Source organism: Cnephaeus nilssonii, assembly GCF_951640355.1.
Source record: "Cnephaeus nilssonii genome assembly, chromosome: X".
NCBI classification, from domain to species: domain Eukaryota; kingdom Metazoa; phylum Chordata; class Mammalia; order Chiroptera; family Vespertilionidae; genus Cnephaeus; species Cnephaeus nilssonii.
The window spans coordinates 127,586,142-127,612,926 of NC_137071.1; the positions used below are offsets into that span (position 1 = coordinate 127,586,142).

Sequence of the window (26,785 nt, forward strand, 5' to 3'; positions counted from 1 at the left end):
TGCAGTTTTTAACACGGTACTTCCAAAATGGACACACATAACTCCTGATTTCTTGGGAATGCTTTTACACAAAGGTGCTGGCTCATAAAATTTCAACTTAACAAAAAAAAGCAGGTTTTCCACAAATTCTACTTTATGAAACTGTTGGAGGAAACATGGAGGGGATAAGGAAGGGTGTTAGAAGGATTCCATGAGAAAAATAAGAAACACCAAAGCATTCCAATAGGAAATTAAAGATGGCTAACAGCAAAGAAAAAATAAAAAATTAAAGAAATTAAAGACGTCTGTTCTTCCTCCAAAAAGATCTAGGTATGTGAGGTGATGGATATTAACTAAACTTAACGTGCTAATCATCATGCAATATCTATCTATATCTATATCTATACCTATACCTATATCTATATCTATATCTATATCTATATCTATATCTATATCTATATCTATATCTATATCTATATCTATATCTATATCTATGTAAAGAGCCAGGGTCGTAACATCCACAATGACCGGAGGCTCGACAGAACACCAGGCTATGCACATAGCAGGTGAGTGGGCTGAACTGCTGACCTCTTGGAGAGAGAGGCAGGGTTGATCAGCAGTGGCAGCAGCTGCTGGCGAGGTCCAGAGAGAGAAGCAGGGTGATCAGACCCTGCTTCTCTCTCCCGGCCTTGCCAGCAGCCAAGCCTCTCTCTCCCAGAGGTCAGCAGTTCAGCCCACTTGCCAGCAGCCTGGGGCAGCTTCTGATCAGCCCCGCCTCTATGATCAGGCCCATAGATAGGCCCAGAGATGCTGACTGGCATAGAAACGGATCAATCAGAACCAAATCTGGGTGAATTGCGAGGAGACAATGGCTGCCTAGGAGGTGGAGCTTTTAATGCTGACTGGCATAGAAACTGACCAATCAGAACCAAATCTGGGTGAACTGCGAAGGCAGAACCTAAGGTGGGGGCTGAGGAGGGGTTTTAAGGGCAACAGCTGTTTGGTGTAAGGTATAAGAAAGTGATTCAATTTTTTAATGACCAGTTTGGCAGTATAGTGCATATGGCTGGCTATCAGTCCAGATATAGGGATTCTGTTTTTGTCTGCGAAGAGCATCTCCTCCTGCTGAAAAAGGCCCCCCCCCCCCATTTAAGCAATCCTATCCTATATAATCTATACTAATAAAAGGGTAATATGCTAATTAGACCGGGTTGACTGGACATCTTCCAGATGTCTGACTTCCTTTCAGACAAAGCCATGGTGGTGGGGGCCAAGGCAGAGGCAGTTAGGGGCGATCAGGCCAGCAGGGGGGCAAGGTAGGGGCAATCAGGCTGGCAGGCAGAGGGGTTAGGGGTGATTAGACAGGCAGGCAGGTGAGTGGTTAGGAGCCAGTCATCCCGGATTGTGAGAGAGATGGCTGACTGCTGGTTTAGGCCCAATCCCTGAGGAGTCCCAGATGTGAGAGGGTGCAGGCCGGGCTGAGGAACCCCCCTCCATGCATGAATTTTGTGCACCAGGCCTCTTGTATACATATATCAAATCATCATGCTGAACACCTAAAACCAGTACAATGTAATATGTCAATTATATCGCAATAAAACTGTAAAACAGAAATAAAAATAATAAAAAATAAAGATCTCAGGTGAGCACACATCAGCTGTGAGTTCAGTATGCTCTTTCCCTGTTTAGTCAGATGTCTTTTCTAAGAGGTTTAGAGCTTCAAATGTAGTCAACAAGTAATACATGCACTTAATACATTTCCTTGCCATCTATTTAATTGTTTAAATTCAATAAAAGTAGCCTACTTGGTGTGTCTAACTCTGCCAGGCAGTTCCCTGGCCTATCTCCAGTAAAATAATTTCTGTTGGAGTTTACGGCTGAGTTTTTTTAAAATATGTTTTTATTGAATTCAGAGAGGAATGGAGAATGAGAGAGAAAAACACCAATGATGAGAGAGAATCATTGATCCACCGCCTCCTGCAGGCTCCCTACTGGGGACTGAGCCTGCAACCTAGGCATGTGCCCTTGACCAGAATCGAACCCGGGACCCTTCAATCCAGAGGCTGATGCTCTGTCCATTGAGCCAAACTGGCTAGGGCTCTGCTGAATTTTAACATCAGAAAAGATGTAAGCATTGAACTATGATTATTATAAACTCTTTAAAACTACCAAAAAACTCTTCTTTAACTTGGTTTCTTTCTTTCTTTCTTTTTTTGCATTGGTTAATCTTTTAAAAAAAATAAATCTTCATTGTTCAGATTATTACAGGTGTTCCTCTTTTTTCCCCCCCATAGCTCCCCTCCACCTGATTCCCCACCCCATCCCATGCCCTTACCCGCGGCCACTGTCTTCATCCATATGTGGAAGATTTTTGTCCAATCTCTTCCCGCACTCCTCACACCCCTTTCCCCTTGAGAATTGTCAGTCCACTCCCTTTCTATGTCCCTGATTCTATTATATTCATCAGTCCATTCTGTTCAGATTTTTTATTCACTTGATTTTTAGATTCACTTGTTGGAAGAATACCCTTCAGCATTTCATGTAATCCTGGTTTGGTGGTGATGAACTCCATTAGCTTTTTCTTGTCTGTGAAGCTCTTCGTCTGACCTTCAATTCTGAATGATAGTTTAGCTGGGTAATCTTGGTTGTAGGTTCTTGCTATTCATCACTTTGACTATTTCTTGCCACTCCCATCTGGCCTGCATAGTTTCTGTTGAGAAATCAGCTGACAGTCGTATGGGTACTCCCTTGTAGGTAACTAACTGTTTTTCTCTTGCTGATTTCAAGATTCTCTCTTTGTCTTTTGCCCTTGGCATTTTAATTATGATGTGTCTTGGTGTAGTCCTCTTTGGATTCCTCTTGTTTGGGGTTCTGTGCGCTTCCTGAACTTGTAAGTCTATTTCTTTCACCAGGGAGGGAAAGTTTTCTGTCATTATTTCTTCTAATAGGTTTTCAATATTTTGCTCTCTCTCTTCTTCTGGCACCCCAAAAATTCAGATGTTGGTACGCTTAGAGTTGTCCCAGAGGCTCCTTACACTATCTTCATATTTTTGGATTCTTTGTTCTTTTTGTTTTTCTGGTTGGGTGTTTTTTGTTTCCTCATATTTCAGATCTTTGGTTTGATTCTTGGGGTACGGTGATCTACAGTTGAGTTTCTGTATATTCTTTATTTCAGACAGTGTATGCTTAATTTCTGATTGGTCCTTTTCCATTTTTTTGGCATTCTCGTTAAGATCCTTGAAGGTCTCACTAAGCTCCTCGGAGGTCTCATCGAGTTTCTCAGCGGTTTTTAGAAGATTCTTGAGTAACCTTATAAATGTGGTTTTGAACTCTGTGTCGTCCAGTAGTTTTCTTTCCTCCATTTCTTTCACTCATGACATGTTTCTTTGTCTCCGCATTTTGGCTGCTTCCCTGTGTTGATGGAGTGGCTTTGTGTGGTAGGTGACCTATAGGCGCCAATAGCTTAGCCTCCCCAATCACCAGAGGTGGACATTCTTGGTACACCCCTTTCTGGGCTGAGTGGAAAGTCTTGGTGTAGTTAAGCTTTGATTGCTGTTGGTGCACTGGGAGGAATTGACCTCCAGGCCAATTGGCTGTGAGGACCTGCTGTGTCTATAATGGAAGAACTGCTGTGCTAGAGACACCCTTATGGGGCAGGACTTGTTTCAGTGGGGCATTGGTGCTCACTGAGTCTGCCTCTTGAATGTGTCACTTATGGATGTGAGGAGTTGAAATCTGGTGTCGTCTCACACTGACCACTAGGTACACTGGCTTCTGGATCTCCAATGAGGTGCAGGTCAGCTACTGTCTGAGGCCACCCAACAGGAGCTATAGCGAGAACTACAGTTTTCTCCTCTTTGCTTGGGGTTTGGAGGTTTTGGAGCTGTCTCCCAGGAGCTGCAGTTTATTTGGTTACACTGCAAATTTCAACTATTTATGGTAGTTCTTTTATAACCCAGAATGGAAAAAAGTAGGTGGTTATTTTGTTGCCCAAGCAGAGACTGAGCATCACCTACTTTGGCATCTATAGGGCAGGCCATTCATATGCAAAAGCCGCTGTGCGGAGCTTGGGTGGGTATGTAGATTGTGCAGGGCAGAGTCTCAGGGCATCACTAGGCTAGAGAGTGGCAAACAGCGATGGCTGCCAGTCCGCCATCTCTGCCTCTCAGACCGCGTCCCCGTGTCCCGGTGCAGTAAACAATTATTCCTGCGCGCAGCTCTGCAAGCAAGCCACCCTCACTTTCCAACCCGATGGCAGACAGTCCAGCTTCTCCCTGTAGGAGTTTGGGTCCCCCGTGTTTCCCCAGAAACTGGATTTCAGAGTAATTGGGAGCTTGTCTCCCTTCGGGTTGAACAAAGCAATGCCCGCTGCCAGCCCGGATCGCGCGCGCCTCCGTACCTCAGCTTTTCAGCGTTTGTGCACGTCTCAGTGCTCTTTTCTCTTTCCTTCTAGTTGTAGAACTTCCACTCGGCCAGCTTTCCTGTGGTTCTGGGTGATAAACGTTTTGTCTTTTAGTTGTAATTTTGAAATTGTTGTGTGAGGCAGCAGTTTAGGTGTTTACCTACGCCGCCATCTTCAATATGTTAACTTGGTTTCTTATAAATAAAACTTCACCTTCATTTAAACATTACACAACAGCACAATTTGAAGCTTCCCTTATTTCTGTGTCCTATAAAAATGAAGTCAGCCCTGTGCCATTCTATCGTGGGAGTCATCAGGACATGCCATAGATAGGTATGGAGACATGGAGCTACCTTGTGGACGCCAAAGTAGGTGATGCTGAGTCTCTGCTTGGGCAACAAAATAACCACCTACTTTTTTCCATTCTGGGTTATAAAAGAACTACCATAAATAGTTGAAATTTGCAGGAGGGAAATTCCTAGAGAAAGCCAGTTTTGTTAACCTTTTGCACTCGGATGTCAAGATCAAAATTACTCTTTGAATGTATCAATAATTTGAAATATAAATCCAAATAAATAAGTTTGTATGAAAAGAAACTCCAGTTTTTTATTCTACTGCCGCGCTTTGTAAAATCTGGGGTATTTAAAAAATTAAATCCCGAGTAGAATAAAGGAATCAAGAAAAAAGCAAGCGAGTGCAAAGGTTAAACCACTTTATTTTTTTTAACCAATTACTTTTAAACATCAGAACGACTAAGAAAGTAGCATTCCCCATGAACCTGGCATCCTCCCTGTGCTCATCCTATGATGAAAAACCCTCCACATGCTAGGACAGCATTAATCCCACTGTGGCGGGGTGCAATGAGGAGAGGCTAAGGAATGAGATGATCTATAATAATCAGCTGATCTCTAGAGTTGGTCCTACCAACATGACTCACTCCTTCAAATTATAGGAATACATTTCCTTTTTATTTTTTAAAGAAAAGCTTACACATGATCGAATGCATTAGGAGGACTGAAAAGTACCTTTGCTTTAAACAAATAAAATTAATTTTTGGCACATGTTAGAAGAAATGTAGTAGTAGAAAGAGTGGGGCTTTAGGGAGAAGACTTGGCTGCAAGATACCACTTATTTGCTGCATGACCTTGGGCAAAGGCAAAATGCCTAACCTCCTGAGCAGCAGTTCCATCATCTGCAACATAGATAACACCACAGCCCACAGTGTTATCACAGGGGGCAAAGGAGAATGTGTCTGGAAGGCTTTTGTAATTTCTGAAGTCCCATACACATTATTGGTTTTTTATGACCTTAGAGCACTACACAGTTTTTAGTAATAGTTATTGAAGTGGCCTGGCCAGTGTGGCTCAGTGGTTGAGCGTAGACCTGTAAACCAAGAGGTACGATTTGGTTCCTGGTCAGGGCACATGCCAGAGTTGCAGTTGCTTGCAGGCTCGATCCCCAGTAGGGGCGGTGTGTGTGTGTGTGTGTGTGTGTGTGTGTGTGTGTGTGCAGGAGGCAGCCAATCAATGATTCTCTCTCATCATTGATGTTCCTCTCTCTCTCTCTCCTTCTCCCTTCCTCTCTGAAATCAATAATATATTCAAAAAGAAAAGGCTGTGCCGAAACCGGTTTGGCTCAGTGGATGGAGCGTCGGTCTGCGGACTGAGGGGTCCCAGGTTCGATTCCGGTCAAGGGCACGTTCATTGGTTGCGGGCATATCCCCGGTGGGGGGTGTGCAGGAGGCAGCTGGTCGATGTTTCTCTCTCATCGATGTTTCTAGCTCTCTATCCCTCTCCCTTCCTCTCTGTAAAAAATCAATAAAATATAAACAAATAAATAAAAAAGAAAAAGAAAAGGCTGTGTTCAAAGTAGGAACGTTTTTTGGCACTCTTACTTGCCCTCACACCATCCTCTCCCTGGCACCATGGCAGTCAAGATCTCAAAATCTCCAATCAGTAGCTGGGTTCCCAGCTCCCTCCCTTGAAACCAGTGGCCAAAGCAGACCTTATTTGCAAATGATTGTGTAGGTGCACCTTGTCCCATGTTCCTGTCTTCTTGCTGCCTTCTGGATTGATTATTCATGTGTTTCCTTCCCTCAATTTGTTTGAAATTTAGACTTTTTCTGGTGTTTAGTTTGATATCCTTAATTTATCAAACTATATTTGCCCAACTGAAAATCTTTTAAAAACATGTATTTCAGAGGAAGAGAGAGAGAGAAACATTAGTGATGAGAATCATTGATTGGCTGCCTCCTACACACCCCACACTGGGGATCAAGCCCACAATCTGGGCATGTGCCCTGACCTGGAATCGAACCATGACTTCCTGATTCATAGGTCCATGTGTTCTATTTCTCAGCACACTTACCTACAGCCAAATCACCAATTCCTTCTTCAGCTATGTCTAATGTGTTGTTAAACTTATCCATTGACTTCTTACATTTTGCTATTATCTCAGACCTATTCTTTTTAAAGTTTTATTGCTGAGGGTATTACAGATGTCCTCAATTTCCCTTCCCCTTTGCTCCCCTCTGCCCAGCTCCCGCCCCTCAGGCCTTCACTGCACTATTGTGTGCATACATGGGCTATGCATATAGAAGTTCCTTGGTTAATCTCTTCCTGCTCCCCCGAGATCTGTCAACCTCTTCCATATCTCTGGACCTATCTGTTCATCATTTTGTTCATTGGACTCCATATATAAGGGAGATCATGTGATATTCACCTTTCTCTGACTGGCTTATTTCCCTCAGCATAATATCCAGATACTTGGTTCTTTCTCAACTCATTTTTTCCCCAAAGTTTAAGTGTTGTTCGCTCGTAATTATTTCTATGATGATGGATAAACACAGCTTGTTTACACTGGTGTGAGAATTAGATCTGAGGCAGCTCTATGTATTTTTGTCTTTTATTTCTCCGGATTCCTATGCATGTCGTCTTTTTACGATGCCTTTGGTTAAATCAGGGAAGTAACTTTTAAATGACTTCACTTGAGGAGGGCTTTGTCCAGCAGGAATTATCCACAAGCAATGAGGTCTTTCTGTCCTTACAGCCCATTTTGAACCAGCTCTTTATGCCTGCTTCCTCATCTGCGAAATGGGCTCATAGTGCTTAAATCACGCAGCCTGCCTGTTTAAATGACAGCGTTTGAGTCCCTGAATCCAGTCAGACCTGAAACTAGGATGTTTCCTTTTAAGTCACCTTGAACTCCTTTGTTTTTGCCTGTCAACTGCATGACTGGGAGGTTGGTGGGTGGGTAATGTGGGGCTGAGTGACCCCCGGGGTAGGTCTCAGAGCTGGTGCAGCAGCAGCCGGGGGAGAATGTTGAAGTGGACTCTGGAAATGCTCCCTCAACTGCTGGACTCCCTTGCTCAGTGTGAAGGACTGGGGCCCTGTCCAGATACCATGCATTTGTCCACTCCACTCCACCCCACAGCTGTGCCCACAGCAGCCATTCCTGAGGTGATAGTTGGGACCAAGAGGGGTCAGGTGGGAGATCTGTGCTTCAACAGCCTCTTAAGCTCCTACTCTACGAGAACCTGTGAGCGCCTTCTATGCTAGATTCTTTAGCTCACTCTTCTCTGGGATGAGGCTGGAGGGATCCTGCCCGGTGGGGGAGCTGGGGTCATGGTGGGATAGGGGCCAAGAGTACAGGGGCAACACAGACACACTTTTATCTTGTCAGGCTGGCTGGTTTGGGCCGGGGGTACCACCTCTGCAGTTCTCAGAGGACACTCCGGGAGGCCGGTGGGGTGGTCTGGATAGTGTCTTTCTGCCCAGAAACCACACATCTGCCCACGTGGACGCCTGTCTGTTCCAGACGCACCTTCCCCATCAGCTGCAGCGCAGGTCATATCCAGAAAGGTTCCCATCCCGGGCCCAGTGGTCCAATGGCCCGCGCAGAGACCAACCCCAGTGGAACCAATGAGGTGTGCTGACCTCCCGACAGAACTTCATCAATGGCTTGACCCCTGTCCCTGTTTCCCCATCTGAAACCGGAAATGACAACTCTTGCCTCCTGTGAGGATTAGGAGTTAATACGTGTAAAACGCTCTGGAAAACACAGCCACTTGGTGTTGGGACTTGTGTGTGGTGTGCAGATGGTGCTTCAGAAGCTCTTAGGAGTAGTACCTGGCACAGGCTGGCACTCAGTGAGCACGTGGGCAGCACCCACCACACCCCTGGCCTTCAGTAAGCACAGAAGCACAGGTGCTTGGTGAGCACGTGAACAAAAAAACCAACCCCATAGTGCCGAGGGGACACACTGGCACTTTATATATACACGGCGCAAAGTACAGGGTCTCAATAAGAAAATACACTCTGTGCTGAGGTGTACCACCACCCCCCTTCAGTACACCCCAGATGAACGACACGGGAAAGGGAAAAACCATAAATACAGGAGAGACGGGGAGGTTAACGCTCTACGGGGCACACACAGGCAGGGACACACACTGCGGGGAGGGGACACAGCCTCTCCTTCCCGGGAAAAAGCAATACGGCGGCACAAGAGAACGGTAGCCACAACTAAGCCTGTGATGCCTGGCACGGGCACCTACGCGGTTAAGAGGACAGGAGCGGAGGGGGAAGGAAGAGAGCAGAGAGAGCTTCCTTTCCTGCTGTAGGCCCGAGGTGGTTCAGTTTATATCCATGGACTCAGAGAGGGGGTCACAGGCAGGAGGTGCTGGGGGGTCAGGTTGGCCAGGCTGGGGCTTGGTTTGCAGACGACGCGCCACGTCCTGGCGTTGGTAGAAGAGGACGTAGGCTGCCTTGGACTGCAGGGAGAGCACCGCAGTCAGTGTGGGTCAGGGGGGAGGGAGGGGCGGGAGAAGGGGAGGAGGGAGGACAGAAGTCACACACCTCAATCTGATTCTCCGTCACAGGCGAGACGCTGTTGTCGTCAAAGTAGTGCCACTGCCCACTGTCCTTGTTGCAGGCGAATGTTGTGTCTGGAAGAGAGGGAGGACTGTCCTCACCCACGCCTGGCCCCTAAGAGGTGTCCAGGTTCGCTCTATTCTCCTCCCACCCTGAGGACCCCAGCATTGGCTCATACATCTAGTCACCCCGCGGGGACATCATGACCCCCCCCCACCCGACCCAGGACATGCCCCTGCCACCTACAGTGTCCATCGCGCAGGCCGCCATAATGGTTGGACACGGCAATGAGATCGTATTTGTACAGCTCTGGGGCTGACTCGTCCTGTGGCTTGATGACAAACTCGGAGAAGTCCAGGTCCCTGTGGGTGAGGGGAAGGTTAATACTAGCCTGCCCTGTCCCCATTCCCCGCTGTCCCCCCCCCCCCCCAGCCAGCCTCCCTGGGCTCCAGACCGAATAGGGAACTCCACAAGGGTGTCCAGCTTCTCTCGGGAGAACTTGGTGTAGGAGAAGCGCTTCAGGTGTATGATGAGCGTCTCGGGCAGTGTCCACAGGTCCAGCTTCTTGGTGGCCAGCTGGTGTTGCTTGCAGTTGGGGCAGTACCTGCAGACAAGAGTCCGAGTCAGCACAGACACCTTCTGGGCGTGCTCTGTAGCAGGTGGCCCTCACGGGCCCTGTCCAGTCCAGAGGTGCTGATCTTATTTTTAGCCTGCTGGTTAGTCGAGTGTGCTCTTCGCGTGTCATTCAAGGGCTCACCAATTACCTGCTCTATATATGCTTCCTTTGGCACCACTGTATTTCTGTTCCTTGCTGCTCTTGTTTGTGAGACCGGCTTGATCTCTTTGGGCCTCTCTTCCTGTTTTGTTTATTCTGCAAGGATCTATTGAGCACCCACTGCATACCCCACACTATTATAACCATTGTCTTCAGCCTCAGGGGGTTTACTCGAACAGATTAAGACAAATAATGACGCAAAAGGGGATCTAGGATGTGACTGAGTGGTGTTACTGAGCCAGAAAGAGTAATGCCCAGCCAGGAAGAAAAGAGCACTGTGAGGTCACAGAGGGAGGTGACGGGGTAGTAAGAGAACATCCGATAAGCTGACATCGGATAGGAAACCTGAATAAAATGAAGGAGTCCGGGCCAGAACCGGAGGAAGAGCATTCTTGGGAGAAAGAATAGCCCTGGCGAAGGCTCCGAGGTGGGAATACAGTTGGGGTGTTGGTGGCCAGAGTGGCACGAGGGTTTGAGTGAGGGGGGCCGGGGGAGAAAGAGGTATATTCAGAGGTAGAGGGACCTGGGCAGGCGGTCCCACCCAGCTAGAGCCCTCGAGGCCCCGCTCCCTCACCAGGGGTTCTCCTTCTCCAGGGTCTCCACGGTGGTGAAGAGCTCAATGCACTCCTGCAGCCGCACAGGAGCCTTCTTCAGCACGTACCCCACGCAGTCATGCTTGACGTAGCCCTACAGTGGGGAGTGGCCCGCGGGTGTGGGCAGATAAAAGAGTGTTTTAGAGCATGGACTTTGAAGACAGGAATCTGAGGCCCTGAACAGGAACGCTGTGGCCACAGCTTGAAGGCCTTGGGTGGATGTGTGAGGAGTTAAGGGACAAAGGGACAAAGCTTCAAGTGCCTCCCGCGCCCCCCTCCCCAGACCTCGTTTACCTCAGCTTCCACCTCGTCGTAGTACCGCTTCTTCATCTCTGGGTCCCAGTCGATGGCGATATAGGGCTGGGCTGGGGGCGAGGGAGGGGATCATGGGCCCTGCCGCCAAGGAAACCCCCTCCTGCCGGCCCCCTATCCCCGCACCCCGGATCGCAGCTGAAGGACAAACCTTGAGTATCCTCGTTAAAGTTGGAGCGGTCGCTGGTCCCGTTGGAGTTCACCGTTTGCAGGGTGAACAGGTGTTTGCGCCGCCGCTGGGGCCAGTCAGATGGTCCAGGGGAGCTGTCCGCCGGGGCCCGGCTCCCACTAGCGATTCCAGAGCTGGGCCCAGCCTGCTCCGGCCCAGGGTCTTGGGAGCTGCCGCCAGCCACGTTTTCAGGCTTGGGGATGTTCTTCCCAGCCTCTGTGTCTGCTAGGATAGGGTAGGGTGTCAGAGATAGGTGTGTGTGCAGCCGAGTGGGCGAGTGGTAGCGACTATCCGGGTGGACTCTACGGGAGCCAGGCTTACCCTGACCCCCTCCTCCTAACCCTCCTCTGGCTACGGAACCGCTTATACAAACCCTCAGCCTCGTCTAGCCTCTCGCCTCCTTCCTCACCTTTCTCGTCGCCATCATCCTCATCGTCGGAGCTGGGTCTGGTCACGTAGCGTCTAGGGAGAGAGCAGGAGACTCTCAGGAGGCGCGCAGGGCGGAGCCCAGGATCCGACTCTGCCTGCGATGGGCAGCCCTGATGGGCACCCACACCAGGTCCTCCGTCGTCCGGTTGCAGAAGCGCATGAAGACGCGACCGGACGACGGAGGACCTGGTGTGCCTCAGTGAGGGAAGGAGTGTGGCTCTTAAGTGGGATGAGCCCCTGGCGAGCAGACGCCTGATCTGCTGTTAATTTTGGGCAGGGAAGGCCTGTGAGGAGTGGATCTGTAAGTGCAACATGAGGGAGGGCTAAGCCAGACGCCAAGCGCCGTGCTCTGCTACACTCGGTAAGGACTCGGGATTGTAAACCCAATGAAAACCCACCGGTGAAGACACAAGCAAGCGAGCCTGTACGAGGAGAAGACAATGAGCACAAGATGAAGTTGTCTGGATCGTGACCATTTTCCTCACCTCTGCATCCCTAGCTCCTAGGAGAGGCGGCGGCCAAGCCAGAGGTTTAGACAAAGCAAAAGCCTACATGCTCCTCTCTGGCTGTATGAAGTGTGAGCTGTCTTGTCGCCGTGGGTGGGAGATGGTAGCCAAGCAGCTAGACACCAGGTTTCATTGAGACCCCACCCCCGTCCCCCGAAGGGCAAACTCACGAGAGGCGGTACAGCAGAATGTGGTACAGGGCGTCCCAGGAGAGGCGGTCCCGGGGCACAGACACCAGGAGCGGGTGTCCGAAGAGCATGAGGCCATAGTAGGAGTTGTTGTAGTCACGGGCAGGGGTTCGTTCTCGCAGGTAGATGGGGATCACGACGTCTTCCCTGGTGTTCTCCGTGATAGAAGACCTGCCTGACACCTCGTAGCTGCGGGGGTAGACACCAGGCCATGCCCGATCAGGACACCCAAGAGGGACGCTCGGACTCTGACCCAGTTGCTCCACTCACTCACCCCTCGCAGTCTGAAAATAGCTTTATTTTTGTAATCCTTACCTGCTGAGGATTAAATCCTCACCTGCTATTTTTTCCCACTGATTTTAAGTCTCCCAGTGTTGTTCGCTTTGCAAATGGTTGGATGATTGAAATGGTGCATTATGGGATGTTTCTAAAGTACATTATGGGATGTTTCTAAAGTACTTTTATTCACTAGGGAGTGAATAAAAACTTTTATTGATGAAGGGATTTAAAACCATTTTCTTGCCCTGGCTGGTTTGGCTCAGTGGATAGAGCGTCAGCCTGCGAACTGAAGGGTCCCAGGTTCGATTCCGGTCAAGGGCACATGCCTGGGTTGTGGGCTCAATCCCCAGTAGGGGGTGTGCAGGAGGCAGCCGATCCATGATTCTCATCATGGATGTTCCTATCTCTCTCTCCCTTCCTCTCTGAAATCAATAAAAAATATATATTAAAAAAAACAACGAACGTTTTCTTTTTGGAAAACACTCCTTGGTTACAAAGAACTTCTGTACTCATGAACCACTTTCTATTTTAGCTACCCGAGGATTTTAATGTTTTGAATGTTCTCAGGTTCAGAAAGCATTTAGCGTTTTTGAGGACTGCAGTATGAGAAAGGAGTGTAGGTCAGTGGTACATAGGAGGTGCTCAATAAGAGCTGAATAAAATAAAGAAGAATCAGGAACCCCCTCACGTAACAAGGAAGAAGATGCACTGGATTAGGATCTGTCACCCATTCCACTGCTGGCCCCAAGCCCCTACCCCACTGAGGCACGTGGCCAAAGCCTTGTGTAGGGCAGGTGTCTGTCAATTGGACGAGGAGGGGAGAGGGAACGTGATTAAGCAAAAGATATCGCTGAGGAGCCCCAATCTCCCCGGGCCCCTCACTCACATGAATATATCGTCGCGATCCAAAATGGTGCTCAAAGACTCATCTAGCTGGAAAATCTTATAGAAGCGGTGACTGAACACATCGGCTACCATCATCTGCGAACAGGATGCCGTGAAGGGGCTGGTCAGTCTGTAAGGCCTCCCTCCGCAGGCCCTCTGACCGCCCTGTCCCTGAATCCCACCCGCCCGCCCTCGACCCACAGAGCCTCACTCACTCTTTCTGGTGAGACACCAGTGTGCTTGGCCAGGGCCAGGCACAAATCCGAGATCTTGCCTTTCTTGGGGACCACGAGGCGGTGCTGTGGGAGAAAGTGACCACAAAAGAGCAGGGAGTTAGTGCAGGAACCTGAGGCAGGGTGGAGTCATCAGACGAGCTGACTACACGTGCCTCATTATGTCCTCATGTCCCCATACCTGTTCTGGCTTGCGGCGGGGGTCCATAGAGACAAAGAAGACCTCCATGACCCTCTTGTGGCTGACAGGCAGTGGGACACTGAGGTAGCAGAATGGGTCAAAGGTCACAGACACGTTGCCACAATCGGGGCACACCAGCGTGGACTTGAAGAGCCCGTGGAAAGTGTCCACGATCACAGAATCGTTCCGCCGCTTGTGGTTCTGCCAGGCCTCCACAGCAACTTCCTGTTGACAGCATCATGGTGGGTGGCGGAGTCACTCGGGGTAGGGGAGCCATGGTTTGGGGTGGATATGCATGGGGTTCAAGTTAAGGTTAGGGCCCCTGGTAAAGTTCAGAGGTAGGCTTATGGCCAGGGCCAGGGCCGTCTGGAGCCTTTGCTATCAGGGCTGGGGTTTGTTTTGTACAGCAGATTGGGTGAGGGTTAACTTTGGGTGGGGTACGAGGGCAGATATGGTGTTGCAACCAAGGTTGGGACTGGGATGTAGGACATCCTAAGGGAAGCCAGAGAATCCCCAAGGGAGAGGCCCTAGTGGCTTTAATGGGGCTCTCAGGATGGCAGGGGGGGGCTCAGGATGGGGGGCTCTCAGGAGCACCTACTTGATCAGGCCGCCCAGCAGCATCACACTGCTCCACGTACTCCTTCTTCTTGACACGATTGAGGTCCTCATGCAGCCCATCCAGGAGGAATGACAGTAGCTCCTGCGAGTCATGCTGCTGGTAGCCCAGAAACTGGGATGCGAAGTGGCCGACCTTGGTCTGAGAAGGCGGACAGGGCCGGCAGTGCAAGAGGTTAGGAGTCAAAGGAAGTGTATATATATATATGTGTGTGTGTGTGTGTGTGTGTGTGTGTGTGTGTGTGGTTAGAAGTCAAGGGAAGTATAAATATATATATATATATATATATATATATATATATATATATATATATATATGTGTGTGTGTGTGTGTGTGTGTGTGGTTAGAAGTCAAGGGAAGTATAAAAAAATATATATATGTGTGTGTGTGTGTGTGTGTGTGTGTGTGTGTGTACACTGAGTGGCCAGATGATGATGATCTCTGAACACATAATAATCTGGCCACTCAGTGTATATCCTATATAATAAAAGGCTAATATGCAAATTGTCCCCTCGACCAGGAGTTCGACCAGCAGGCAGGCCGGCCAACCGCCATGTCCCCTCCCCCTGGCCAGGCTGGCCGGACCCCACCCATGCATGAGTTCATGCACTGGGCTTCTTAACACACACACACACACATACTCTGAGTGGCCAGATTATTATGCGTTCAGAGATCATCATAATCTGGCCACTCAGTGTGTATGTGTGTGCGTGTGAGTGTGTCTATGTATGTGTGTGTGGTGGGGGGAAGGGTAGCCCAGGGCCGAGTCGCACCTTGAACACATTGGGCACGATGTTGCGGTGGTGGCCGGACCAGGCCTGCTTCACCAGGTCCGCGTAGGCCTCTGCAATCTCGCCCTTCATGCCCAGCGGGTTGCAGAAGTTGAGCTCCTCCAGGTAGCGGTTTTTGAGGAAGTACTCGGTGAGCTGGGGCACGTTGCTGAGGCACTGCAGGGGCAGGGGCAGGGCCAGGGGAATGAGGTGGAAAAGAGAGAGAGAGGTGACCAAGGTAGGAACCGAGAAAAGGAAGTGAGAAGGAAGGGGGCGGAGAGGGAAGGGGCAGGAGGATGGATGAGAGAAGGCAAGGTGCGGGAGTAGGGGAGAGAAGACGACAGCATTTCAGGAGCAGGGAGAATGCAGTGACAAGAGGGAGAAGAAAAAGGAAAGCGGGAAGCGAGCGCAAGAGAAGCTATTGATGTTTCAGGAAGGAACGTGAACATGTGAGGTCAGACTTGTGGCCCCTTGCCCCGAAGACCCTGTCCTCAGCCCCCACTGCCTAAAGCCCAGCCCTGTGGCTGTGCCTGTCACAGCCCTAATGGCCCCACCTGCAGGGCCGAGTTCATGAAGCACGTGTTGCCCAGGTTGGTGAGGCCACAGATGCCCGGCTGGCCCTGGAACTCCTCCTCCTCCTTCGGCCCGCTGCTCCTGTGGTGGGTGAGAAACTGTCAGCTGAGGGCCTACTACGTGCAGGTGAGCTGTGCTCGGGGGCTCCATTGTTCTGCCTACTGCAGACCCCGCTCTGGACCAGATACCCCAAGGGCTTACGCAGTGCGTGTCTGTTGGCTGGGCCAGGTGCCATCCTTGCTTCGGGTCTCCATGACGACCACCTGGTTGGGGGGAGAGCGGGAGAGACGGGAAAGGCTGATGGGCACCAGCCCTCCCCTCCCTGTCTGAGCACGGCTGGGGAGCAGACAGGCCCTCCCCCTCTTACCTGCCCAGACTCGAGGGAAGCGTCGCACAATGTGACACGTGTGTTGCACAGCCTCTCAAAGGAGCCCTCTGCGTTCTTGACCCAGAGCCGCGTTTCTTCCTGGGGGCTCACCACGAACTGGTCTTGAGCGGTCCGCAAAACTAGGTCTGTACAGAGAGAAGGGACACATTCGAGGTCGCCCTGGGATCCTGAATAACCAACCCCATCTTGGCCCCAGACCCCACCCCATCCCCACAAGACCCTGGCCATAACCTTGTTCCCAGTCAACCTCCAGTGGCTGACCCATACTCAGGACTTGCGACACACAGCAGATACCCTCCGCCACATCAGCGTCACCGCTAAGAAGCAGCTCACATCCCCTCGGGACCCCTCAAGGCTCTGCCCCACCTGACCACTGACTTCTCAGTCCTCTGAACTCTGCCCAGTGCTCTGTCTGTCTGCCACAGCAGAACCCCATGCATTGTTAGGTCACTGAACTATGACCCACAGGGCTGGGAAGTCCAGCTCACTCACGGCCCTTAGACTCACCAAGGGAGTCTCTTTGGCTGAATTGAGCGGTATGAGGTGTGTCCATATCACTGTGCTGGGCAAGCAGTAGTTCTACTGGGTACACTTCGACCTCACAGACGCCACGAAAATCCACAACCTGGCAGGGTAATAGAACACACAGTGTACCCACACAGCACACACACACAGCCCTCTCAGGTCAGAGGCGCACAGGCCAACACACAGGGGATACACCAGACACCTGTATCATGTGAGGGGAGAGGAGTGTGGGCACAGGTGTATCTATACGGTACATGTGGAGACACATGTACACACATGGATCTGGACCCATCTTGGGCCCACCAGGCCTTCCTTCTACCCCCTCCCTCCCTCCAAATCTACCTCCTAGCACCTTCCCCACCCACAATACCTTGCGTTCAATGGGCGGCTGGCCATGCTCTAGGCCATACCAGCTGACCAGGTGATTCCAAGCAGTGGTGGGAAGCAGCACATAGTCCTCACCTTCCACCAGTCCCTTCTTGAGGTGCCAGTTTATGTTGTCTGTGGCGGGGGGGGGGGGAGGGGGGGGAGGGGGGAGGTGGCAGAGGAAGAATCAGGGAAGGAAAGTGATGAGCCATCTGGCCACGTCCCCAATAACCTAACACAGAGAAGGGGCTATGACCATTTGGAGGGACGGAAGGGAAAAGAACTCCAGGGCCAGGCTGCTGGGGGAGGCAGAGGCAGGGTACCTTCAAAGAGCTTGTCATTGTTGATACAGCCAGGGATGATGCTGGGGTCTTCGTCTTCTACCTGCACGTACACCTCCCACTGTTTGTACCAGTTCCGCTCCACAAGGAACCTGGACCAGAGAAGTAACAGGGTGTCACATGGTTGGCAGGGGGTTAGTTTTACCACTTCCCAAGGTTATTCAACTAAAAGTACCAACACATTATAAATCAAGACAAGTTTCATACATCCCTGAAACCAACACAATGTTATATGTCAATTATATCTCAATTAAAAAGCAATTCCTCCTAGAATTCAAATTTAGAAGTAGTTTCAGCATCATATAAAAATCAGAAGCAGAACTTTTACTGTGAAACTCAGATTGGGATACCTAACTTAAAAATGTTTTTAATTTATTGATTTGAGAGACAGAGACAGGAAGGGAGAAAGAAAAACATCCATCTGTTATTCCACTTATTTAAGCATTCATTGATTGATTGTTGTATGTGCCCTGACCAGGGATAGAACTAGAAACCTTAGCCTTTGGGATGCTCTAACCCAGTGGTCGTCAAGCTCATGAGTCAACAGAGCCAAATATCAACAGTACAATGATTGAAATTTCTTTTGAGAGCCACATTTTTTAAACTTAAACTTCTTCTAACGCCACTTCTTCCAAATAGACTCGCCCAGGCCGTGGTATTTTGTGGAAGAGCCACACTCAAGGGGCCAAAGAGCCGCATGTGGCTCCCGAGCCGCAGTTTGCCGACCACGGCTCTAACCAATGGAACAACCCAGCCAGGGTGAGATTACCTAACTTCTTAGGGTACTAGAAGAAATTTGATTCATAAAAGAAGATGTGCTCAAAAAAGGGAAAAACCCCACACCCACAGTGCTGGGGAAACATGAGATTTTATTATAGAATAAACAATAATTTATTAGTCTGTGGTATAGGCTCAAAAAACGGTTAAATTATTTGCAGCTAATGTTATTAGGCTTTAGCCCTTCGTCAATTGGGCAGCGTTTGTAACAAGCCAAAAATGGAGGCAAAAATCTTCAGCCAATAAATGGATTAGTAAACTCGGAAAATCTGCTCAGAAACTGAAAAAAAAAATTTCAATGCTAAAAGAACCATAAGGTTTTTCTTCAAAGACCACATATCACCATTTCTCATCATTTTCGTATTTAGGATTTCTTTTGGCTTTATAATACAGTTAAGTATACAGCTCCATTAGCTCTTTGACAGGAGGAACTTTTATAAGGGCTGTTAGGCCCTGGCCGCTTTGGCTCAGTGGATAGAGCGTCGGCCTGCGGACTGAAGGGTCCCGGGTTCGATTCCGATCAAGGGCATGTACCTTGGTTGCGGGCACATCCCCAGGTGGGGGGCGTGCAGGAGGCAGCTGATCTATGTTTCTCTTTCATCGATGTTTCTAACTCTCTATCCCTCTCCCTTCCTCTCTGTAAAAAAAAAAAAATCAATAAAAAAATATATATAAGGGCTGTTAGGTTAAACAGTTAGGGCTGATGGCATCTGCCTTTGGAAAATGTCCTGAGAAAATGTCCAGTCTGAAAAATAGCTGACATATAGTAAGTGTGAAATAAACGTTAACCAGGGCTTCAACACAAAAGCTCATGTACACCCACACAATCCCTGTCCCCCCCAAACCTGCTCAGCGATGGTATTTCTGACAGCCTCAAATACACACTTTTAAAGAAATTACAAAACTGATGAAAAATAGGTAATACTTGCTGGTTAAGTTTTCCAGTAATTTAACCCTATAAAGGGGATTCTTTAAAATGGCCACTTCCCTTTGTTTACAGTTTATAAAAGGATTAGCGAGGTGGGGGATGGAGGAGGAGAAAAAATCCTGGGCTAGTCACAAGTGGCTGCCTGAATAGGCAACCATTTTTGTGGGTCCCCCCCCCCAACCCTGCACTTCATTCCTGCCAAAGACACACACCCTCCCCACCCCGTGGCTCCGGCCACAAACCTCCCTCCCATCACTGACCCTAAGCCTTTCCCTTCCAGGTTTTCATTGCCTCTATTGACAGTCTATGAGCTTCATTTATTCAGTTAAGTGAACTTATTGTTAACGGGACTTTCAATACAAAAGGAGGCATTATTCAACTTTTTTTTAAAAAAGCAGATTTTTAAGGAAAATTAACATTCAAGCCACTCTTTATAGAGGTTAAGCAAAACCACCAGACCTGGCTACACCTCGGAATTTCTAAAGGCTTCAAAGAAGATTGAAGTTTTACACAAATTACTACCATGTTTCTTGAATTCAAAGACACTTAAACATTTTTAACATCTCTGAAATTGGGATGTCTCATAATGTGTCAGCCCAGGTGGCAGTCATACAGAGTCATCACTGTTTGATTGAAAAGTACCCACATTGTTCTATCTACTTCTAGGGATTAGATTTTTATTTTTGGAATGCTCCTGTAAATGCCCTCCTTTAAAATTTAATTTTCTCATTTGTTCTGGCTAGTGTACAGAGATACAACTGATCTCGCTGAAGTCACTTATGTTTACTTGTGCTTCTTCAAATTTGTTAAAATGCTTTGAAATGTGCTTATGGAAATAAATTATTGAACAAGATTCGCTGTCCTCCAGTTTTCTCTGTGTCTAGACAAAATAAAATTGGTTATTTTGGTTAAGATAATTTACATAATTTGTTAATATGCTAGGTACAATAACTACTAGAAATAGAAATACAGGTATAAATTAAGAGACATAATTAACTTGTTCACTTGTTCAGATGGCAAATGTAATATTATATTGTTCTGAACTGGTTATTCACATATCTGCACAAGCCTAAATACATATATAAAGACATACAAATAAATCCTTTACTGTAAATTGTTACATGAATTTAGGAGGAAAATTAGAGGGCCTTAGCAGGGAGGAAAATTAGAATTTAGGCGTTTAGATGTGCCAAAGGAGGAAAATGAGAATTTAGGCGTTTTTCTGTAAAATGACATCCACTTACGCCCAGATTAGAAATCCCTTTTTTGTTACCAAATTATTAACTCTTGGAGTTTTCTGATATCCCCTCAGCTCACTTAAAAAATACCTTAACTCATTTTTAAAAACGATTCCTTGCTTGAAAAATAAGTTAAGCTCTTAATAATCTTTGCTGCTTATCATTGTGTTTTTACAAAGTTTACTATATATATTTTGTCTTCACTTCAACTTACATCTTGTCTTTTCTAACTATGCTTGTTCTCAAATTTAGGCTCAAATTGAGAATAAGACACTGTTAAATGGTCTTTTATGCCTAAAGATCTCTGGGAGATAACAAACATCTGCTCCTTTCACTCTACAGAAGGAATGACAATAGGCATGATTAGGTTTATCTAAAATTCGCCAACATTTTGATTAATTTACATATTTTAGAAAAGCTCTTCCATCTTTCAAACTTAATCTTTAAAAAAATGACAAAACAAAAAGTTTATCTTCCTAGGTTAATTATACTTACATATAATTAGATATAATTAGATATGCTAATGTAAGTCTTTTCCAATAACTGCCTACTTTGAAGCTAAAAAGCATACTCATGCTCAAGCAACAAAGACTGGTAGAGTGAATGACTGTCTAGCAAAAGATTTCGCCCCCCCCCCCCACACCTTCCAGGATTCTAGATTCACAAACCCCCTTTCCCTTTCGGTTCATGAAAAGTCTGAACAAGCACTCAATTACAGAAGAAGCAGATCCAGTCGCCAAGGCACAGCCTACCTTGGGTAAGAGCTAGAGCAAGCAGTTGGCAAACCAAACGTGTGAAATCTGCCGTCAACCTAGCTCTCAGGGTCTTCATTAAATGAATGATGAATGAATTCCCCTCAGCTGTGCAGCTTTCTCCATTGACAGAAAAGCCTCAACAGTTTTAGGCTGGTCCTTGTCTTCAATGAACACGCTGCTTTGCCTTCACCCGTCACTATCTATCCTGTAGCACTGAGTCCGACCACCCTCCTTCCTTTACCTGAACAAAGAAGCCCACGCTTGCTTACCTGTTAGGAAATTAGCCGCACTCTGCACGGACCCCCTCCCCTTTCCCTGATTTAATTACGTGTGTAGATGGCTCACCCTCTCCTCATAAAGAGGACGAGCCATAAAAACGCAAATTTGCCCAGGAAGCTCTGCTATATCAGAGGTTTGCCTTTACTCTTAAAAATGTAAGTTTCTCTTAGAAATGCAACCAGTTCAGATGGCCAAATTAATTGCTCTTGCTCACATCTGCCAGCTGGCAAAAAACCCAGAAAGTACAATTATTAATAGTGACATGAGGTGTATGATTTAGGGGGTTAGCCCACGAATTCGAATTGCTTTCTAAACAGCAATTTCCTGACCACTGCAGCAAACCTCTAGAAAAAGAACCCGGAGATGCTTTGCTCTTACCTAAGGAGGTAAAGCGTAAAAAAAAAATGCAGTTAAGAAAAAACCGCTTCATATTATCCACAATAGCAGAGATAAATTGGCTTTAACACTTAACCAACATTGGTGGGGTAATTTTTTAAAAAATTTCTTTACTGGTTAAGGTATTACGTATGTGTCCTTATCCCCCCCATTGCCCCCCACCCCGGTGGGGCAATTTTTTAAACAGCCCACTCATTTTTAAATTCACATAACATAATTAACCATTTTAAAAACGAACAATACGGCAATTCATACATTCACCACGTTGCGCGACCACAACCTCTATCCAGTTCCAAGGTATTTTCAACACCCCCCCCCAAAGGAAACCCCGAACCCCTCCAAAAGGCTCCCCAAAACGGTCCCGTTATTGTTGTTTATTCTCAGCACGGGCTGAGGTTTTTTCCTTGCTGGAAAGCTACAGCGTGATGGTTTTTTTTAAAAAAAAAAATGCTCAGGTTCGTATTCCCGATGTAGGGAACCTCGACTCGGTCTCCCCAGTAAGAGGAATCTAGTCTTACCAGGACCGTGATTCTAGATCGCGGGCAGCCGCGCACACCTCCCTGCAAAGGCCCTCGGGTCAGAGAGCCCGCTGGAACCTGAGAGCCCGCTCGGAGCGTTCCAGGAACAACAGCCAGAGTCCAATATGGCCGGATGGGGAGGGGGAGGGGCAGGGGCAGGGGGAGGGGGAGGGTCCCCGAGAGAGGGAGAAATCAGAGCGCGCGATCAGCCTCCAACCAGCAAGCCTTGCAGGTCCCGGAGAGAATGTGAGCACTTGCATGCGGGAGACGGGGAGCTGTCAGGATGCTGAGTGACGGATGGCCAAAGACGATGTTTTTAAAAGAATTCCCATCCATGGAAGGAGAGAAAGAGTAGCTTTTCCAGGGAGAAACCGGGCAGAGAGCACCTTCACCAAGGGATCAAGGGCAACGTCACGGATGACGTCATGCGGGGACCGCGTACCGCCCGAGGCGAGGCCCGCGGCGGGCATCCGATGTGATCTCACACGGAGCCCCCACAAAAGGCAAGCTTGGACCACAGGTGCTATTTGTGAACGCGGGCGGTGGTGGGAAAACAGATGAAGAATTCAGGAGAGTCGTTTCCTGTGGCGCAGAGAGGGGGGTTTTCCTCTGCGAGGTGCCCAGGAGGATTTCAAGCAAAAGTCTGAATCTGAACCTGCGTGTTTGAATGGAACATTTTGTTTTATGGCTCACGTGTTGTTGTTGTTTTTAATTCTGAAATGCTCCGAATAGCTGCAAACACAATACAAAGACTTCCCGTACGCCCTTCATCCCGAGACCCCAAATTTAACAGCCTGCCCATTTGCTCGATCACTGTTTCAGTCCATTTTAATATAACCTAGTTTTCAACTATTTGAGAGTAAGCTGCTGACATGATGGGACCCCTACATATTTCGGCGTGTACTGCTAAGATATTCTCTTTCATAACCACACAATTATTGAAAGCAAAAAACGAACAGTACTAATATCTAATCTGCGGAACCAGTCAAATTTCGCCCGTTTTCCCATGAACATCTTTTACAGTCAAAGAGAGGAAATTAATTTTATGAGGAAAAAGCCTGATTTTTAATTTTTTTTTCCGCTCCAGGATCCAATCCATGACCACACATTGCATTCGGTTATTATGACTCGTTAAATACCCCATTCATTCCCTCAATCTTGAATAGTTCTTCATCTTTTGTCTTTCGCGACCTTGAATTTTTGCATTGCATGGACCGTTTATTTTGATAGAATAAACGTTTCATGCAACCTGTTTAGGGCTTACGTAGCTCCCGATTTAAAAATCGAGATGCAACTCTGCGAGAAAAAAACGAGCCCAGAAACACGGGTGAGCAATGAAACCAGTGAAACAAGGCGATTTATGGAGATATTCATTGACATGTTGAAAAAATAGCCCTTTTCCCCCCTGATGACACAAACAAAACAGTACTGAAACCGAAAACAGATGCAACATGGAAGGCCCCTCCCGTGCCAATCACCTGCGCTTTCTCCCGTCCGTCCGGGGAAGGAGGCTTCCGCCAGAGGCAAAAACCTCGCCGCGTCACAGACTTTGCTCACCCGAGGACGCCATTTTCTGCTTCGGCGGCGCCACCTCCCGCGCCCGCAGCCTCGCTCGCCCTCAGGCCACGCCCCCCGCCTCGCTCGGGCTCAGACCACGCCCCCCGCCGCCTCGCTCGGCCTCAGGCCACGCCCCCTCCAAGCCAAGAGCTTCGCTCGGGCTCAGGCCACGCCCCCCGCCTCGCTCGGGCTCAGGCCACGCCCCCCGCCGCGTCACGAGCCTCGTTCCCAGGCGCGGGCTCCCCGCTCCCGCCCGGAGCCGCTGGGCTCGGATTTCGCTCTTCTGAGTGACGTCACCGCCTCGCCTCGCGGGGCCTTCGGGACCGCCCCCTCCCCCAGAGCCACGTGACGCCACAAACCCGGCCTCCGCCATGGAGACCGCCCCCTTCCCAGGCTCCCGGCGCCATTGCGCAGGCCCGGGCCCACCTCCGCGGCCGCCGCTTCTCAGGCCTTGCCCTCCGTTCCCGCGCAGCCAATCGCACCCGGTTCTCAGGCGGGAGGCCCCGCCGCGGGCCCCGCCTCTTTCCCAGACCAGTCGGTCCATTCACAAGCACTTCCCCGCCCGAGCTCCCTCTCCGGCGCGCAGCCGTTCCCCCGCCCCCACGGCCGCTCTCCGGACCTCCGCGCCGGACCCCCGCCGGAGCCAGCACTCCCCCGGTCCCCCCGGCCAGGCTCGCGGCTCGGCCTCACCAGCTCTCGCCGTCCCGCAGCGGACGCCCCCGCCCGCTCTCGCAACTCTCGATCTGGCACCACTGTCTGTCCGGCCGTGGCATCCTCCTGCGCCGGGGCTCTCCACCTTTAGCCCCCCGCGGCGGGTTCCCTCCGACCGACGCCATCGCCGTTCGCCCTCTTCTCAGCCCCCGCAGTGGGAGATAGGAAGCGGCCCCTCAACTGCCACTTCCGGATTCTGGTCCCGGAAACGGAAAGGGAGCCCCCCACTCCGCGGAGGGTCTGACCCCGCGGTGAGGCGCGTGCACGGGTTAGGCGGCGTTGGGCCGGGGGCGGGGGTCTGTGCGGCCGGTGAATAGGCAGGGTGAAGCCTCCCCATGGAGCTTTTAAGAGAAGACAAAGGTGTTTTGTGGGGTTCTAACGCCCTGTTGAGTCCAGGCCAGCGGTTGTTTGGGATGTGGAGGCAGGGGTCTCCCGGGTGGGCGGGGATGTACTGGGGAGTGCCTAAAGGCACACACAGGTTCCGGGTCTTCCCTGGGCCGTGCTCTGCGGGGGACCGCGGGTCCCTACCCTGGGAGCGATGTTTTTCTTAGCACGACCAAAATGCCCTTCCTTCAGTGCTCTGCTCTCCTCCTCCCTCAAAACCCAACACAAAACAGGTCACCACCGAGGCCTGCGGGCCACTTCCCCGCCGGAACTAGATTATCTAGACAAATATGTTGAAGGCCAGTCAGCCCCAGGCCCTGTGTATCTGTAGGTAGTTACAGCAATAACTGGTAATAGCCTTGCTTTATTGCAGGTATTTAGGCAGCAGATAACATCACCCGGCGGGGCAGGCTGAGGACCAGGAATGTCATTCACTTGGCCCCAGCCAGTATGCAGAACTGTATTCCTGAGCTGTGACCTTAAACGCCAGGCCAGAGATTCGCACACTGGGCTTTCCACGCTTCAGGAGACCCCAGGGAGTTCCCAAAGGCAAAACTATTTTCACTGTCATTCTCTCTTGCATGTGCGGTGGAATTTCCCAGAGGCTACAGGAACACAAGCCAAAAACAAACCAAAAAAAAAAAGCATTTTGAATGTCAACTTTTTATAAAAGGATCCCGAGACCAAGTTTAACAACCACTGCAGTAGCCAAGTCTCCAGACGTTGCCAAATGTCCCCTGGGGGCAGGGCAGGATTCTCTCCAGTTCAGAACCACTGTGCTAGGCTATGCCATCCTTTTCTCTGCCAGGACTCTTGGCCCTACATGGTGGTGGTAACTTCCATCTTTCAATTATAGTTCACTGTGTTTTATTAGTGTCAGGTGTATGTTGGCCCCTCTGGCTCCCTGCATCTACCTTTCTATGCGCTATCCCCAAGTGATCACCAAACTCCCCACATGAGGCTCAGGGTTCTGGGTCTGTGCCAGTGACTTCCTCCACTTCACCCATCCCCACAGGCAGACACCCCTTGCCTTTCCACATCTGTAGGCCCGTGCACACAGGTCCCTGGTGTGTCCAGAATAGCCTCTTCTCTGCACAACACCACCCCCCCCACACACACACACAAGGCACAATCTACCTCTGCGGGGCAGGGGTTATCTTTATTCCTGGGATTCTAGCCCTCCGCCCACACCTGGCACCAGTGAGGGGGTCACAACTGCTGTGCAAACGGAGAAAAGGGAGCACCCGTTCACCTGGGGTGGTCCCCAGGGTGTCCTTAGTTTGGCACTTGGCACATTGCTCTCCAAGCCCAGCTGCATCTCATCTTGTCTCTGAATTGACTCTTCTCATCGCCCCTCTGCAGACTCCCCCTCCCCATTTACCCGGGTAGCCTGCCCTTCCTACAATCCAACAGGCCTCCCTCCCCAGACCTGGACTGGGTCTCTCCGCCTTCCAGAGGCCAACCTCTGCCCACATCAATGACCCTACAGAGCAGTTGTGAACTCTTAAGTTTGGCCTGGCAATCCTGTCCCCCTTTGTAAGATCCTCATTTTCCTTTGCTGCCATACTTTATTCTAGCCAAGGGGTGGCACAGAAAGGCGTGGAGGAACTTGTGGAAGTTAGACCTGTTACAAGGAAACAGGCGGGGGAGGGGGGGGGGGGACACGGCAGCCATCGTGGAACCATAAGGCTGCAAGTGCTGAGACACTGTGGACTAGAAGCCCCTGGGCCCCTCCTGCCGGACTTCATTAACCGGCCACTTAGGCTTGCTGTGACCTGCAGCGTTTGCCTGGCTCTGCCCACCCCACCTCTTCTGCCTGGAAGTCTGTTCTTGGCTTTGCCCAAAATGGTGGGACAGGAGCCAT

At 49.5% G+C, this 26,785-nt stretch overlaps 1 protein-coding gene across 1 annotated transcript; it reads right to left on the minus strand.

Annotated features, from left to right (window-relative positions):
• Nucleotides 1–8,629: 8,629 nt before the first annotated feature.
• USP11 (ubiquitin specific peptidase 11) lies at nucleotides 8,630–26,562 on the minus strand. Its single transcript, XM_079764979.1, is given in 22 exon segments — nucleotides 8,630–9,149; nucleotides 9,235–9,323; nucleotides 9,496–9,611; nucleotides 9,704–9,853; nucleotides 10,599–10,711; nucleotides 10,912–10,982; nucleotides 11,081–11,323; nucleotides 11,508–11,560; nucleotides 12,204–12,410; nucleotides 13,387–13,481; nucleotides 13,601–13,684; nucleotides 13,800–14,024; nucleotides 14,398–14,556; nucleotides 15,189–15,362; nucleotides 15,740–15,839; nucleotides 15,960–16,021; nucleotides 16,126–16,271; nucleotides 16,654–16,771; nucleotides 17,042–17,172; nucleotides 17,361–17,470; nucleotides 24,517–24,688; nucleotides 24,691–26,562. Coding segments are annotated over 22 exon segments (2,940 nt in total). The 5' UTR covers nucleotides 24,875–26,562; the 3' UTR covers nucleotides 8,630–9,011.
• Nucleotides 26,563–26,785: the final 223 nt, after the last annotated feature.